We start from the raw sequence: 17,609 nt of genomic DNA, 5'->3' as shown, positions 1-17,609 counted from the left end.
CTCTAGGAGTGTCTCCTACACACACAGAAGATTCCCTCATATGTGTTGATACAAGTTCACCAACTGGAAGCACCTTACTGGCCAACCACCTTAGGTGGGAGAGTACATAAGCAGTGACTATTGGTTAAATTAATTAACAAAGAAATCATTGAATAATAATTAAAGAATCTACTGAATAATAGCAACAAAGACATTCAAGTTGTCTCTATGAGATAATAGAACAATCCTCTGATTTGGTAAAAAATAAATTACAAAAAAATCACTCGCTGATGTGACAAAAACTGTTTGGCTGAATAGAATGGGCTAGACCAGGTTAGGATGTCTTTGGATTATCTGAGTAATAGAGTAATGTCCCTTAAGGTAATGGAGCTGTGGGAGACATTCCACATATGGACAGCTGAAGATAGAGACTTTATTCATCTCTCCATCTATCCATTCATCTCTTCATCCATCCATCCATCCATCCATCCATCCATCCATCCATCCCTTCATCCAACCATCCATTCATCCAATCATCCATACCTTCATCCATCCATCCATCCATCCATCCATCCATCCATCCATCCATCCATCTATCCATCATACACAGTTCAATTTACCATGCACTAAAATACTCACAGAGCAGCATTACTCTATACCAGGCACAAGGGATAACAAAACAAACAAGAAACCACTCTATCTTCCAGCAGAATCCAGTGGGGGAAACAACATACAAAAAGACAGCTGCAATCTAGCATGATCAGAGCTCTCACAAGGCAAGCTTATGGAAATCCAGAAGAGAATTCAAACTCATAAAAGCAGCAAATGTTTTTGTTCATAAATGTGTCCGCAGGACTTACTACAATGCCTAGCATATCATAAATGCTTCATAACTTTCACTAGACAGGTGATGGGTGTTAGGGTGGATGGAGAGGTGGAAACCTGGATGGATGGATGGAGGGAAGGAAGGAAGGATGGACGCTTGGATAGATGATAGGGCCTGGGTCTTAGAAGAGGTGGCCCCAACAGGGATTCCCACATAAGTAATCCAACCAGGATGATATAATTGTAAGGAGGTAGAGCCTGTTCAATTTCCACTAAGGTAAATCATATGGTGGAAGAAGAATCCTGTCTCGCCACCAGGAAAAAAAAAACCCTCAAATAGCAAATAGCTGCAAAAGGAGGAGAAAGCAGACAGCATTTCTGCCGCAGCACCTGTGCTCTGCGCTCAGGTGGGCTATAGACCAGGTGATATGAGCAGAAGAGGAAACTGTTCTCCATTCTCCAAGGCTGATTTCTACCAATGCCCCTCCATGGGGGTGCGGGGCATTCTTTTTCTTTTTAAATAATTTTTAAAACGTTTATTTACTTATTCTGAGAGCGAGAGAACACACGAGCAGGGAGGGGCAGAGAAAGAGGGAGAGAGAGAATCCCAAGCAGGCTCCAAGCTCAGTGTAGAGCCCGGTACCAGGCTTCGATCCCACAAACCATGAGATCGTGAAGAGTCAGAGGCTTAAATGACTGAGCCACCCAGGTGCCCCGGTGGGGGTCGTTCTTATCAGTACATATAATTCAGCCCTTCCGTATCATTCTTTCCTGGACTTATCTGACCTCCCCATTTCTATTGCAAATTTCTTGAGAGCAGAGCCCAACTAAAATTCTTCTGTAGTCCCCTGCCCCCAGCGGCCTGCCCAGTGCCGGCTACATACCCTAAAAGGGCCTCTTCAAACACCCCACCTGGCATGGTGGGAAAAACAGCTATGTTTTTCATAATTGATACTCCAGCTCGATCCATTGAAGAGGCTGTGGTGACACGGCTCTGGTGTGATTAAACTGTTTTATGGCTCCTTTCGACTTTCCTATATTTAAAAAATTTCCCGTAATGAGCATGTATTGCTTTCCTAATGACAAACAAAGTATTTGTGGCTTGGCTTCCTGGAACGAGCATCCAGGGCTGAGAGCCTGTATAACATCATGACGGATGTGCTCGTGAGCTAAGCACACATACTCCTCCTATTCAGTTCCCAGATCCTCCTGGAGAAGAACAAACTGGGGAGTGCCATGTGGACTTCATCAGTCCCGGCCGGGACGGAACTGGGGCCATGCTCTCCTGGGGGGAAACTGCCGTCCCACCTCCTGGCTCTGTAAAAAGCCATTTCCTCTCTCTCTCTCTCTCTCTCTCTCTGTCTCTCTGCTTGTAGGAGAGTCCTGTGTCAAAGGCTCCCAAACCGCACTATAAATGCATGTCCTGGGGGTGGGGGTGGGGACGGAGAGCCAGGCAGAGAGGAAGCAAGAGCAGAGAAGCAAACTCACTTTGCCTCTTCACCGCCTCCTGACCTCTGTCCCTCTGAGCGTCCCTGACGTTTCTAGGCCATAAATCCTCCAGGGGCATCGAAGAGGGGATGTCAATGCTTTATAAAAGCTGACAGACACACCGGGCGTCCGTGTCACCTGACTCATTTAGGCTGGGGAGAGGAGTTGACAGAGATGTCACCATGCCCGTTGAACCGTGAGATGGGAGTCTCCAGGCAACTCTGTAAGCCGAGCGCCACCAGAAACCCCAGCTCCGCTGAGCACACCTACCGCTGGGCAATTCAGGGGCCCAGCCTGAGGATGGTACGGGACATGTGGGTGGCTCTGTCTTGATTTCCACTCAGGTCATGATCTCACAGTTCGTGAGTTCGAGCCCTGCATCAGGCTCTGCACTAACAGTGAGGAGGCTGCTTGAGATCCTCTCTTTTTCTCTCTCTGCTCCTCCCCTGCCCTGTTCTCTCTCTGTCTCAAAAGTAAATAAACATTTTTTTAAATGGGGATGGTGGTAGTTTCTGCTCCACAGCTTACAAACACAGATGATGACCCCACTATTTCATTAGTAGTAACAATAAAGTTGCCGTGCATGCGGCTAGCCACGTTCTATCAATCACGTAGGACTCCACCCATTTGAAAGGCGAGCGAGTCGAAGCTCACATTTCTTTGCCCAAAACCACCACCCCATAAGAGATGAAGTCTAGATTCCAATCCAGAAATGGCATGTCATAGGTTCTGCTTTTAACCACTGAAATGCCTTGCCTAAAATCCACATCGTCTATATCAAAAGTATTCATATAATTATACAGGGGCTTTGCTGTAGAGCCATGGTTGTTTTGATCATTCTTGGCGTTATCACTGAGCTGGACATGTCACATTGATAACGGACCATCAGGGATATTGTTGGGTCTCCGTTTAATGTCAGCACTAGACCGGACATTCCAGGAGGGCAGGGTTCTGCCAAAACGTCAGCCCCTCATGCAGCGTCTGGAGCACGTAAGTGCTTGGAGCCAACCAACGAATGAATGGAACAGAGAGACAGCATCTTCCCACCCCTGTCTAACCCCCAGGGTCGCGGGTTGCTTACCTCCTCCCGTGTGGCTCCTTTCCAACTCACTCATCTGAATTTTCTGCTGGGCTTCCTCCAACTGCTTCTGCACTTCTCCCAAATTCTTCTGGACTTGCTCATACTTGCTCTGGAAGAAAGGTTGTGGGCTGTGAAACTGGAGCCCAAGACAGCCTGGGCCTGGCCACCTCCCCCACGGCGGCTGGGTAACCCAGGGCTGTCTACGCCCTACAAGGTTCTCATCTGGGGCACCTCCAAGGACAAGGCTTAGGAAGACATGAATGTCCTCCGGGACCTTGAACATGAGAGTCGGTAAGCCAGCGCGCCTTGCTTATAGGCTTACTGCTCCCCCATGTGAGCAGACAGGGAGGAGGGTGGACCCAATGGCTCCTGGCCGCCCTGCTCAGCCACACTTCGCCACCGCGTCTGGGCCACCCACCTTCAGCTCCTGGACCTCCCGGAAGGCGCGGAGCCGCTCTGCCCGCTCTGTCTCCAGCACCTGGCAGGCCACGTCCCCTTTGAAGTGCTCATCGGCGAGCTCTGTGGTCAGTTCGGCAATCTAGGAAGGGAGGGTTAAAACAGGGTCACTCGTGTGAGGGGGCACCAACGCTCCCCCCAGGCAGCCTCCGCAGGACCACCCCTGGACAAGTCACCGGCTCTCGTGGCAAAATGGCAGCTCCATGTAACGAGGTGGTTCAGACTGTGGTCATCAGAATTACTGGTCTTGACGTGTTAGAATTCTTGGCCCAATACTCACTGGCAGTATGACCCTGAACCATGCACGATGCCTACCGGATTCTTGGTTTCCTCAGCTTTAAGGAGTGGGGCATAACTTATAGAACTGTCTTGACCATTAAATGAGATCATCTACATAAAGTTAGCACCGTGGTGGCACATAGTAAATGCTCACTTAAAAAAAAGTTATCCTATGGGGCGCCTGGGTGGCTTAGTCGGTTAAGCGTCCGACTTTCGCTTAGGTCATGATCTCTCGGTTCGTGGGTTGGAGCCCCGCGTCGGGCTCTGTGCTGACTGCCAGCTCAGAGCCTGGAGCCTGTTTCAGTCTGTGACTCCCTCTCTCTCTGACCCTCCCCTGCTCACGCTGTCTCTCTCTCTCCTAGAAATAAAATAAAAAACATTAAAAAAAAAAAAAAAAAAAAAAAAAAAGTTATCCTAGGGGTGCCTGGGTGGCTCAGTTGGTTGAGCGTCCAACTCTTGATTTCAGTTCAGGTCATGATCCCAGGGAGGCAGGATTGAGCCCCACGTTGGACTCCACGCTGAGTGGGGAGCCTGCTTAATATTCTCTCTCTCCCTCTGTCCCTCCCCCTGCTCACTCTCTCTCTTAAAAAAAAAAGTTTATAAAAAGAAAAGTTGTTCTAGCAAGAACTCTCCTTACCCATCCTGCAGCGAGCCATCTTGCTGGACAGACCAATAGGCTCGCCTTGGTAAGGCACAAAGGTGTCCCCACATCGGACCGCCGTCAGCTAGGAAACCTCTCTGTGACTCCCTGTGGTCTATCTGCCTCCGTGAGGGGACAGCCATGCACCCCGGGACCAGTGTGCGTGTTCCCCACCCATTTATGCCTGTCACATTCCTGCTGTAATTTCTGATTCAATTATCTGTTACGTATACCTATAAACCACGGCCAGGCAAGGAGTTTCCATGAAAACTAAATGGAATGCTTTGGAAAAAATAATACAAGTGAGTTGCTTCTTAAAACTCTTAAAATTCACGGGGTGCCTGGGTGGCTCAGTCAGTTAGGCTTCCGACATCAGCTCAGCTCATGATCTCACAGTTCATGAGTTTAGGCCCCGCATCGGGATTTCTGCTATCAGCACAGAACTCACTTAGGATCCTGTCTCCCTTTCTCTCTGTTCTTCCTACTCTCTCTTTCTTTCTCTGTCTCAAAAACAAATAAACATTTTAAAAGACTCTTAAAATTTGTTTTCTTAATGTTTATTTATTTTTGAGAGAATGAGAGACAGAGTGCAAGAGGGAGAGGGGTAGAGAGAGAGGAAGAGAGAAAATCCCAAGTAGGCTCCATGCTCAGCCCGAACCCTAAAAGGGGACTGGATCGCACGACCATGAGATCACGACCTGAACAGATATCAAGAGTCAGACGCTCAACAAACATGAGCCATCCAGGTGCCCCCAAACTGTTAAAACTCTAATTAAAATACATCGGTTTTGTCAAATAGTTTCAGGTGCAAAACTTATTTTTAAAAAAAGAATTTAAAGATTAGGCTTCTGCATTCAAACTACTTTGCCATTTGCTCTGGCAAATGGAATCATGAAATCAAAACTGGAAACTGCACAGTCGTGTATTAGGGTCGTGGTTTAAGAAAGGAAGAGACGGGCCTTGGACCCAGTGCTCATACTCTGAAGGCTGTGGTCCTTCCTCAGAACTAGAGTGAGTTGTGGTCATGTTTAGAGGCAAAAATAAAAAATGTTTATATTTTAATGAATTCCCACTTGCACCAACTATTTTTTTCCCCATCAATGACCAAATGGGTCAAGGCTTATATGTTATTGCCCCAAAATGCAGCCTTCCAGGTTCAAGGCGAAGCCAAAGCAAGTGAGGCGAGAACCAGGTAAGCGGACTGTTTCTGACCTAGAGGTTTAGAAATGAGCTTACACAGAAGGGCTGCTCGGGACACGGAGGCTCCCTCCACGGGGACAGTGGTCAAAGTCAAGAAACGGGGAAGAAGGGGTGCCTGGGTGGCTCAGTTGGTTAAGCGTCTGACTTCGGCTCAGGTCATGATCTCACAGTTCATGGGTTCAAGCCCCGCGTCAGGCTCTGTACTGACAGCTAGCTCAGAGCCTGGAGCTTGTTTCAGATTCTGTGTCTCCCTCTCTCTCTGACCCTCCCCTGCTTGTGCTGTCTCTCTCTCTCTCTCAGAAATAAATATAATTTTTAAAAATATTTTTAAAAAAAGAGAGATGGGGAAGGAAAAGAAATCAATAGATGTAAGGCATGGGGTTCAAGTCCAGACACACTGCATGACCTTGGACAAATCCCTTCTTCTCTTGAGCTGTGAAATGCACCACATTAGGGAATGTCTATTGTCCTTCTGCATTCCCATCTGATGCCACAAATGTCATCACAGAAGATGTCTGCAGGCTTCACTGGGTGTGGCACCAAGGAGTGACTGTGGGGTGTGTCACAGACACTAAGTGGCTCTTCCAGCATGGAATCCAGCCCCCCCCCCCAGCGCTTTCCCATCAATACCATTAGACCATTAGCTCACAGGTGATCTCAAAAACCATGCCTCTGTCCCATGAAGAAGGAAGATGAAGATCTTTATGTTTTGACATGAACAAAACCCCAAGATATATTGCCAATGGTGGAGGAGAAAAGCAAAGGTGCAGAATAGGATGTTTGGCACGTTCTTGTTTTTGTTTTGTTTGTACTTGTACAGAAAAAGTGCTCCCAAACTGTTAATAGGGGTTGTTTCTTTTTTCCTAGAAGGGCATGGGCTCACAAGGGACACTGGTTTCTTTGAGGTGCATCTCCGTAATCAGAAGAGCTCAGAACAAAATAAATATCTTTAAAACAACAGTCCCCCAAAACGGAGCTGCAAAAAAACCAGTTGCTGCTCCGCACATTCTATGTCATCCACCTTTTACTACACCTGCCAGCCCATCAGCTTCCTGTCTTGAAGACCACACCAGCGAATGCTCAGACCTATCTGTGCCTTGCAATAGAAACAGGGGAATAAACAGGCGTAGGGGGGAGCATTTCGAAGCCACACAGCAAGTGAGCGGCGGAACTGGGACAGGAGCCCAGATCCCTCCAGTCCAAGTAACAGCCACCACCTAACAAGCCAGGGGCTGTCCAGGGGTGCACTGGGCTGTCTTGGCGGTGGAACTTCCTCTTCCTGTTCCTCACGCTGTCATCTGTAAAGTGTTCTGGGGAAACACTTGCACTGCAGCCCCCTGGGATGGTTGGTAAAATGCAAAGTCCAGTATTCCCAGAACGCCCACACCATAATCTCTGCGGCGGGATCCGGGGGTCTGAAGTTCAACACACTCCACGGTTGTTCTCAAGCATGACCGAGTTTAAGAATGATGGCCATAGGGCCACCTGGGTGGCCCAGTCAGTTAAGTGCCCAGCTCTTTCTTGTCTTCCGCTCAGGTCTTGATCTTGAGGTTCGTGGGTCCGAACCCTACGTTGGGTTCGGCGCTGACAGCGTGGAGCCTGCTTGATATTCTCTCTCCCTCTCTCTCTCTCTGCCCCTCCCCTGCTCGTGCTCTCTCTCTCTCACTCTCAAAAAAATTAATAAATAAATAAACTTTAAAAAAAAGAACTGCTGTTATAGAAATTGCCAGAATCTCCTCCTCATCTCGGCTTCACACCTGGCGTCAGACGGGTTAGGCTTCCTTGCGGGCACACACAGCACTGGCGCTGGGGAACGGGTCGGTCACAGTGGGCACTGGGCACAGGCTGGTAGAACCCAGGGACACTTCCGATCATGCCCCTGGTGCCCTGCCTTCCGTCCCTGCGACCAGCATCGATCCCGAACACTGGGATCGTGTTCCCTCCGCCTTAGACAATTAGTGTGAGAGTTAATTTGTGCTGATCAGCCTGAGCAAAGGGAGCACAAAATTAATTTAATGCATTAATTTTGAGTTCTACACAATCCAAGTCCAGAGCCCAAAGGACAATTAGTCCTTTCAGATTAGGGAAACGACGGACGCCTTTCACAGAGATGAGGAGCTCCCGATCTTCCCTGCTTCCCACAAATCCCTCTCCCTCCCCAGGTTTCGGGGCCCAAGGGCTTTATCCACCGAGGTGAGAGGTGGGCACCACGCCCAGAGTTATTAGGTGAATGCAAAATGAAAACCAATTTAACGAGGGGAGAGCCTGGTTTGCAAACCAAGAAGGGTCCTTGCAGATTACTCAAGGACCAATTAACTAGAAATTATTCTGAAAGCCTCCCTGGATTCACCACTTAAGCCAAATCATCAGAAACTCTCTCTCTACTTAGGGACAATACTCCAAAAGTCTGCCAGAGAGAAGGGGACAGACATGAATAAATTTGCAGTGCATGTTGCATCAAATCAAATAGAAATAATATGCATCCCGTGCCCTGGCTTCAACTGCAGCCTGAGGGAGACGGTAACAAAAATCTGACGGGCGTTAAATGCTGAGCACATACGTGACCCTTTGGGCTGTCACTGTCACGTGTAATTCAGTATGTGAGCACCGAATGTGTTCCAGAATCTTCCTGTCGAACTGGGGAGACAAGCCCACACGTGGAGCACTCCCGTGTCTGAGCCCAGCCCTGTGCTTGGCTCTTATATTCAAGAGTTCTTAAAACTCCCCAAATTATCTGGTCTATGGAGACCAGGCGGTGGCCTTTCACTGTGTTCCTGTACTTTTCAATGTAACGAAAAGAATTGGTTCATTAGAAGCCCTTGCAGGAGGGGCGCCTGGGTGGCTCAGTCAGCTAAGCGTCTGACTTTGGCTCAGGTCATGATCTCACAGTTTGTGAGTTCGAGCCCTTGTGTCGGGCTCTGTGCTAACGGCTCAGAGCCTGGAGCCTGCTTCACCTTTTATGTCTCCCTTTGTCTCTGCCCCTCCCCCGCCTGTGCTCTGTCTCTGTCTCTCAAAAATAACTAAATGTAAAAAAAAAAAAAAAAAAGCCACTGCAGGAGAAATAGCTCATACTAATCGGACACTGGGAGAGACATGCTAATCTCTTGCCCTACGCCTGTCAAATGCCTTATGAGGTGGGGATTTTTGTCATTCCCTTTTCACAGCACGGAAAACTGAGGCAGTGAGTGGCGAAATGACTTGTTCAAGGTCGTGGCTGATAAGTCCCACGGGGGAGTCCAGCTGGGCAGCCTGAATCCCAGTCCTGACTCATAATTACAATGCCATCCGGTCCCACATCTGCCACCTGACTCGATGCCGGGGGCCAGCAGTACAGGAGTCCTGGTGCGCCTGGAGCAGACCGGGAGGTATGGATCGGGGAAGGGAGGTGAAACAGCCAGCTGGGTGTGGTTCAAAGGCAAGATCACCCTCCCCCCCCCCCGAGGCGCCACGACCCAAGGGAACTTTACGGAGCCTTAGGGGAAGGGAAGTCCCATCCCCATCAACCTGAGTGATTAAGAGAAAAAATGAAAAAGAAAATCAGAAAAAGAGGGGGTGGGGAGAAAATAAATAAATAGGCAGAGGGTCTGTCCAACTGCATGGCCAGCTGGCTGGGGTGCTGTTTGCTTGTCAAGGAGATTAAGCCGCGGCTTCAATCTCACGCTCTCTGCCCCCAAAGCTGCCTGGATCATTAGCGGAAACCCAGAGCAAATCTCCAGTTTACTGGCAGGCTCCAGGGTTCCCCAGGGTTCCCCAGAGACTCACTCTGGGCACCCGTTCAGGCACTACCCTGTGTAGTTCTTGTCCCAGCTGGGTACACTGCTGGCTCCTAAGTGATGGTAATAGTCACCTTAATAATAATCACGACCAGAGGGGCGTCTGCATGTCTCAGTCAGTTGTGCGTCCGGCTCTTGACGTCCGCTCAGGTCAAGACCTCATGGTTTGTGGGGTCGAGCCCCAAGTCGGGCTCTTTGCTGACAGTGTGAAGCCTGCTTGGATTCCCTCTCTCCCTTTCTCTGTGCCCCTCTCCTGCTCTCTTTCTCTCTCTCACGAAATACGTAAATAAATTGAATAAAAATAATAATAATCACTACCCTAAACAGGGCTTAGCACAGGTCCAGCCCAGGGTACCCACAGAACTTTCACATCCACACTGACACTGCCACATTGCAGATGAGGACCTGAGACACCAGGACGCGGACATTCACCCAGGGACATACAGCCGGCCGGTGGCAGAGCTGGATGGGACTCAAGGCAGCCTGGCTCTGGAGCCTTCACTCCTAGCTCCTAGCCTTCACTTCCAACCGCCTCTTGGGGGCTCGAAGAATATATGCTGAGCGAATTAATAATGTACACAGGAGCCAAGGAGGGAGGGAGGGGCAGACAGCCTCTGGCACGTCGGCGAGAATGGGGACCACGTTTGCAGGTGCGCCAGGGGACACGTACTGTGTCAGAGCGGGACACGCGGGATGACACATCACTGACTGGCCTCGGGGGGAGAAGAGGCAGTTATGGGCCTTCATGAGCTTTAGAAGGGGACTTCAAGGGTCCCATAGCACCCTCTTAAAGAGGAAATAACCTTTCTGATGCTGTTACCCACATATCCTATCTTGAAAATGGTTTTTAGGGGCAGCTGGGTGGCTTAGTCTGTGAAGTGCCTGACTTTGGATCTCAAGTCATGATGTCACGGTTGATGAGTTCGAGCCCCACTTTGGGAGTCTCCGTGGGATTCTCTCTCTCTCTCTCTCTCTCTCTGCCCCCCCACCTTCAGGATGGAGTTCAAACATCTCACATGGCTCTCACAGCCCCTGGGATCTAGCCCAGCCTCAGGGTCTGACCCTACCCCAAAACCTCCCCCCAGATAGGAGACCTTCCAATGGTGAGGACGGTGGGTGCCAGCCCAGGTCCCCACACTCTCTGCTCTTGCTGTGCCCTCTGCCTGGCATGCATGGCCTTCCCACCGTGTCACCTGGCTGGCTCCAGGTCATCTTAAAGGATGAGCTGCTCCAGGCTCCTCCTCCTCTCTCCAGTCTGTTTGGAGTCACCCAGTCCCTGGCTCAAAGCTCAGCTCTGCTACTCACTGGCTGTGTGATATTGGACAAATTGCTTTACCTCTCTAGTCTTCACTGTCTTCATCCAGAACATGGGGGTACGAGCAACACCTTCCTCATGGTTTGATTTGAAGGTAAAATGAGATAAAGCAGGTGAAGGATGTGTCAACAGCACCTGGCACAGACATGTTGCTCATTAAAATATTCCTTGCATTACTAAATCCAATTATTTCATTTATTCGTGCAGTGGGCACTGAATGCTTTGAGGAGTATAGAAATAGCCAAGATGCGATCACATATATGTTAGCACTAGCGGTAATTACTTTACTTTTTAAAAAGATGTTCATTTATTTTTGAGAGAGAAAGAGAATGAGCAGGGGACGAGCAGAGAGAGAGGGGGATAGAGGATCTGAAGCAGTCTCTGTGCTGACAGCAGAGAGCCCGACACGGGGCTGGAACCCATGAGCCATGAGATCATGATCTGAGCTGAAGTCAGACGCTTAGCCAGCTGAGCCACTCGGGCACCCTTGTAGTAATTACTTCATATGCACCTCCTCACACCACCCTGCAGAGGGGAATGTGGAACATCACTCTCACCATTTTGCTGACAACGACACGTAGGCTCAGAGTCTGGAAGAGGCTGCCCACAGTCCCATTGCAATGATCATCCAAAGCCCACCATCCTGACCCACCCTCTGCTCCTGGACCGGACATACCAGGTGGCTTGTCATACCCATCCCTTGCACGGTCCCTGGCTTCCTCATTTGTGTTACAAAGCAAGTAGAGAAGACATTATGGCCTGGAGTTTTATATGGGGAAACTGAGGCACGCAGAGCATTCTAGCTGTGCACTCCTCTGTGGGGCCTTAGCTGACCCCACAGTGGTCATCTGTGACTACACCCACACTGCGGTCACAGGACCTCTGTATCCAGCTTCCGCCGGAAGGACACCCTTCCCAGCATGCCCCAGCAGCCAAGACCTAGAGCACCTGACACCCTGAGGTAGACAGGCAAGCAGGCTATCTCGCTCCCCTGGGGATTACGGAGCTGCCGCATCCATCCCCAGAGGGCGCACTGTGTGTGGTCCAGCACTAGCAGTCAGAAGACCCGGTATCTGTCCCACACTCAGTCACCACTTGACTGCATGACCCTTGGAAAGTCCCTTCCCTCCTGGGGACCAGCTGCTGGCCACACATCATGACCGTCTGGGGCCAAACTCCAACGGGCTTTCTGCCCTGACTCCCCAGTTCCCGCATACCCTGGTGGATTCTCTCTTCTGGGCCGTCCCTTACCAAAAAGCGAAAACTTGTCAAGCTAACGAGGCCGAACATCGGAGTGCACAGGCCCGTCTTTTACAATAACTGAATTCTTGGAGATAAACCTAGAAGATATTCCAGGGAGGGAAGAGGACACCCCCTTGGCGTTTTCACCCCCCCCCCATGCTCCTGCAGCCACCTAGGAAGTCCCCAGAAGAAGACAAGTCCCGCCTCCTTGTGAACATAAAAAACCCCACTTTGCATCCGGGCAGATTTTGCACGCTTGAGGAATATTTATAGCCAGCTTCCCGGAGGCTTCCCATCTCCTCTTCTGCTCCTTCGCAAATGAAGCACTTAAATCATTTTGCAATAATGTTGTGTTTTTAATAAGCCTCGTCAAATGGAGTTTCCACTGATGAGGCACAACATGTTTTAGCAACATTTCTATCAATTGTTTCCCCCTGCCAGCCAAGTCGAGAGGGCGGGGCTCGGAGGCCGTGAATGGGAGGCCAGGGGCGTCTTGGCCTTGGCCCTGAGGAGTGGCTGCCTCCCACCTGCTCACACAAACTCTTCTAAGAACGTAGAACTGCATAGAAGGGGATCCCTTCTATCTGTGCCTCAATGTGGGGACCCCAGACCGGCAGCGGGTTAGGCATCACTTGACAGCTCTTGGGAAATGCAGAGTCTCCAGGGCCGCCCCGAGCCTCTGGGCTGAGGATCTCTAGGGCTGGGGGCCAGCACACCATGTTCTAACACACCCTCAGGGGACCCTGACATGCTTGCAAGTATGAGAACCACGAGTCTCGTGTGGCACAATGCTGCCTTCAGGTTCACCTCGGGGCTCATTAAAAGAGGCAGTGAAAGATTCCCCTCCCAGAGATTTCCTCCTGGGTCAAACCCTCGGGAAATGGGGTGGGGAAGCTCTAAGGTACACAGCCCCCCCCCCAGGGGATCCTGATGTTCTGTAAAGTATAAAAGCAAACCGTAAAAATATATTTATATCAAAGTGGCTTTTTGGTGGAGAGGAAAGAAAGTCTTTTCAAATAAAATCGTACGTGGGCCCCAGGATGCTACGTTTCCCCCAATCTGAGCTGCCTCTGATTATAAGATGCACCATCACGGAACAAAAGAAAGTGCTGTCATTTTTTCGTGTAAGACGCCAGGCATTGTGGAACCGCAGTGCAATTCCAGAGAAACAGAAAGATGGAAAATAATGGGCGTCCAGAAAATCAATACAATACAGAATGAAAGTGAAGAAGTATATCGATTCCCGCTGATGCAGGTTTGGGAATTCTGGAGTCCTTGACCTCTTCCTAGCCCTTTGGCAGGTCTGAAGAGACTCAGAGCTTCAGAAAATACAAATTCCAATTACTGCAGCCAGAAAGGCAAGCCACAGATCGGAGGAAGAGGTCTGTGCCTCTTACATCCAACAACTGAACTTAAATCCACAGTATGTAAAGAGTTGTTACAAATGAATAAGTAAAGCAGCAGTAAATGGCGAAGAGACATTGGAAGACCTCTTCACTGAAGAGAATAACAAGTAGCCAAAAACACAAGAAAAGGCGCAAATTAAAATCACGGTATGGGATCATGGGGCGCCCACACCAGTAAGTCACTAAATGGAAAGGACAATATTAAGTGATGGTAAGGGTGTGGAGCAACCGGAATGTTCACCCACTGCTGTAAGAGGGGTAAATTGATACAATCACTTGAACAAATTGTTTGTATTGGTTAAAACCCAATACAGAAAGAACTTAGAACCCAGCGATTCCATTCCTAGTGCATTCCTAACAGAAATGTATGACGCGTGTAGCAAAAGACATGTGGAAAGATGTTCACATCAGGCTTATTCATAACCATTTAAAGCTGGAAACAACCAAATTCTCATTTAGAGTAAAAGGAATAGAGCTCTATACACATGATGGAATACTATACAGCAGAGGCAATGGATGAGGCACAGCCACGCCCCTGACACGGAGGAATGTCACGATGTTCTATGAAAGAAAGTAAACAAATAGGTACACACATGTGATTGCATTTAGGTGAAGTTCAGAAATAGCGGGGGAAAGCTAATCTTTATAGTACTAGAAGTCAGTTTAGTGGTTACCCTTGGGGAGGTAGTGGCGGACAGGGCTATGCGGGGGATTTGGGGGGGGGTGCAGCTGGGAATGTTCTGTGTCTCCATATGATTGCTTTGGTGTGTTCAATTTGTGAAAATTCATGGAGCCGTATACTTACACCTTGTGCACTTTTTTGTATGTTGGACCTTACTATAAAGTTTAAAAAGGAGGAAGAGGGAAGAGGAAGAGGAAGAAGAGGAGAGAGGGGAAAGAAATCATAACACTCAGTCACCAGAATGTGCTTCCCGGGTAAAACTCTATTTTGTCGCCTAATTGGGTTTCTTAGGGAATTGATGTCCCGCCCTTGGCTTGCAGTTCAGGGCATTGTCCACAAAAGCCCTCCTACATACCCCCTCTTCTAATTCCTGGATGAATATCACTGAGGATATACTTTGCCATGTCACTTTTGCCTTTCACGAGGACTCATAGAAGAAACTTCTATGATATCTCAATACCCAGAAAAAGTAGTATTCTCTCAAGCAACAGGTGTGTGTGTGTGTGTGTGTGTGTGTGTGTGCGTGCGCGTGTGTGTGTGTTTAACCTGGGGACAACAAGTCTACGTAATAGCTTGCTTCCCTCTTTGCTTTGGTTGCTAGGAAGCTCAGCGTCAACATTTCGGTTTACATTTCACACTTTCATCGGCCCGTTGGATGTCTATTCTGCAGCAGGGGCTGGGCCAGTGTGAAGAACAAAATAGACCCCCCACCCTTGGGGCCTCACCAGGTGGGGACACAGGCATCCCAGAAGGGGTTAGAACACCTCCATCAACGCAGTAACAGGAAGCTCAGGGCCCAGGATTGCAGATCGTAGGGGCCCAACCCATCTTTCAAGGGTTTACAAAGGCTCCTTGGAAGAAGTACCTCCTGAACTGGGTGACAAGGGATGACCAGGCATTAACCAGGTGAGGAGCGTGGAGGGAAATATTCCAGGCAGAGGGTACAGCACATGCAAAGTCTATGAAGCGAGAGCGAGTCCGAGGCTCACGGTAAGTCTCTATTTCCTAAGTCTTCTCCCCATTTTATATGCCCTTCCACCTCTTATTTCCCATTCCTCTGCCTTTCTTAGTTTTGAAAGTTTATCTTATTTTTCCTCCAGGCACCGCATGTGGAGAAATGAGAGGATTTATTGGATAGAGAGACACAAAGAGCCTGAGTAGAGTATGGAGCAGGTGCTGACACTTGAATGCTGGGTCCAGGTCTTGGGACCCTGGCCGCCTCCCTTCCGTCTCCCAGCGCTGCGTAAGCTGTAGCTCTAGATGCTAATGACGTTCACCTCGTCACTCTCTCCCAGTGTCTCCCCGCCGCTGAGCACCCCAAGCCCCCGCGTCCTACTTGACAGTTTGTGATGAATTACTGTATCACGTGTCAGCTCTGCGGGAAGGAGTCTCTGCAGGAGAGTCACCGACATTCCTAGCCACACACGGCTCTGATTTTCTCACATCGGCCGCTCTGGCATTGCTACTTCCTGCGGGAGAGGTCAGGCCGCGTGCTCTCTGAGCCTTGAATGACACTTGGGTGTCATGTCTTTTCCTCCTTACAGTATTTTCCATAAGAGGGCATAGACCTCAGTGTAGCCTTTTCCACCCTGCCTCTCCTAACTCTGTGTGATGTGACGGTCCCCTTCCAGGAGTCTCTGACTCTTTCTTGTCTGTTGGAGGGAGACAGAGAACCCTTGGTGGGGAGAGTGGACACGATTACAAGGAGAATGCAAAGGGGTGGAAAAGAGAGAGCCCCCACCCCAAGCTTCACTCCAGGTCCCCACGGGGAGCCAGCCAAGCTGTCAACATAGGAAGCAGAATGGGTTCTGTGATCAATGGGCTTGATCAATGACAGCCCCCACCATCCATCTAGCAAACCAAGCAGTATTATCAGCACTGAGGGCTCCACAGGCACACAGGTGTGGAAAGCTCTGGTTTTGCTCCACACCAACAAATATCATCCCCTGCTGCCTGAGGACCTTTGCACTTGCCATTTCTACTCGTTTCCCCAGATCCACACATAGATGTCTACACCAAATGACTCAGATCTAGACTCAGCCATCTCAACCCGTGGAAGCTTTCCTGGACCGCTGAAGCAGAAACAGCCCCCTCGCTGTCACCTCCCCCTGCTGACTATCTGCATCTCTTCACCACCGTAAAGCAGTGTGCTTATTTTTTTACTGTGGTCTGTCTTCCTTAGTTCGCCTGGAGGCCTCATGAGGACAGGGACTTTGCCTCCTGCCTCGCTGCCTCTGAGGTGGCCAGCTGAATGCCTGCTACCAGGGAGATGCTCATACTTCTTTGCTGAACGGATGAATAAAACTGGGGCTCCATTTGAGCTTCAGCAGGGACCCTGCAAGGTGTCCAGGGCTTCAAAAGTCAGCCGAGACTAAGGATAAGACGGGCAAAGCACTCGCCCAGGGTGCAAAATTTCAGGGAGTGCCAAGAAACTCAGTGACTGAGATAAATAGCATTCTAATGCAATATTTAAGAAAGTCAAAATTAATGCCAAAATTCCGTGATGAATAGAACATCAAAAATTTAAATGAAGACAGGATCCCACAGCGCTGACTGCCTCACTTGCCCCTCACTTTCATCCTAGCCTTTGTTTATTTGAAATCTTGGTATTTGGCTCATTGTAGATTTTTTTTTGCATTAATTTACATTTTAAAGGATACCACATTGAAATACGATTTATCTTGCTGAGTTTTTGGCACCCCTTTAAATTTCATGCCACAGGCGAGTGACTTCCTTGAGTCCTGGCCCTGAAAAACCAGCGGAACAGCAAGTTTCCAGGAGCTGAGTGGCTCTTCCATACCCCCAGCCTCCCCCAACCACATCTCACATAACACTGTGTGAATTTGCTTAGAATCTGGAATTTGCAGTGGTCCCCTGGGGCAGGGACTCTCTGACTCCAGTCCTCATCCCCAGCCAGTGAACTCAACACCCAACTAAAGGCATAAGACTTCAGCACACCCCCACCAATGTAATCTCCAATCACATGTTCCTTTCCACCCACAAGAGGCAATCACCACTCCCAATCTGGTGTTATTATTCCCATGCAAATATCTTTACACCGTAATCACATGGTATATGCTCTACTCAACACACAGTACTGTCTTGCACATTTAACAAATTAATATGTTCAGGGCGCCTGGGTGGCTCAGTTGGTTAAGCGTCGGACTTCGGCTCAGGTCTTGATCTTGTGGTCCGTGAGTCTGAGCACCACATCTGGCTCTGTGCTGACAGCTCGGAGCCTGG

The 17,609-nt window shown here is 49.3% G+C and overlaps 1 protein-coding gene across 1 annotated transcript in view; it reads right to left on the bottom strand.

The window, feature by feature from the left end:
• Nucleotides 1-17,609, bottom strand: part of MYO18B (myosin XVIIIB) — a 244,133-nt gene that overhangs the window by 125,416 nt on the left and 101,108 nt on the right. The window contains exons 25-26 of the mRNA XM_039225943.1: nt 3,792-3,911; nt 3,374-3,482 (exon numbers count right to left, since the gene is read on the bottom strand). Coding sequence (XP_039081874.1) covers nt 3,374-3,482; nt 3,792-3,911 — 229 coding nt within the window. The remainder of the gene's footprint in view (nt 1-3,373; nt 3,483-3,791; nt 3,912-17,609) is intronic.

The sequence above is a fragment of the Hyaena hyaena genome, unplaced genomic scaffold, assembly GCF_003009895.1.
Source record: "Hyaena hyaena isolate Hyena2069 unplaced genomic scaffold, ASM300989v1 scaffold_19, whole genome shotgun sequence".
Taxonomy (NCBI): domain Eukaryota; kingdom Metazoa; phylum Chordata; class Mammalia; order Carnivora; family Hyaenidae; genus Hyaena; species Hyaena hyaena.
Note: the sequence above shows the minus strand (reverse complement) of the source record. Positions and strands in the feature narration are given on the sequence as shown.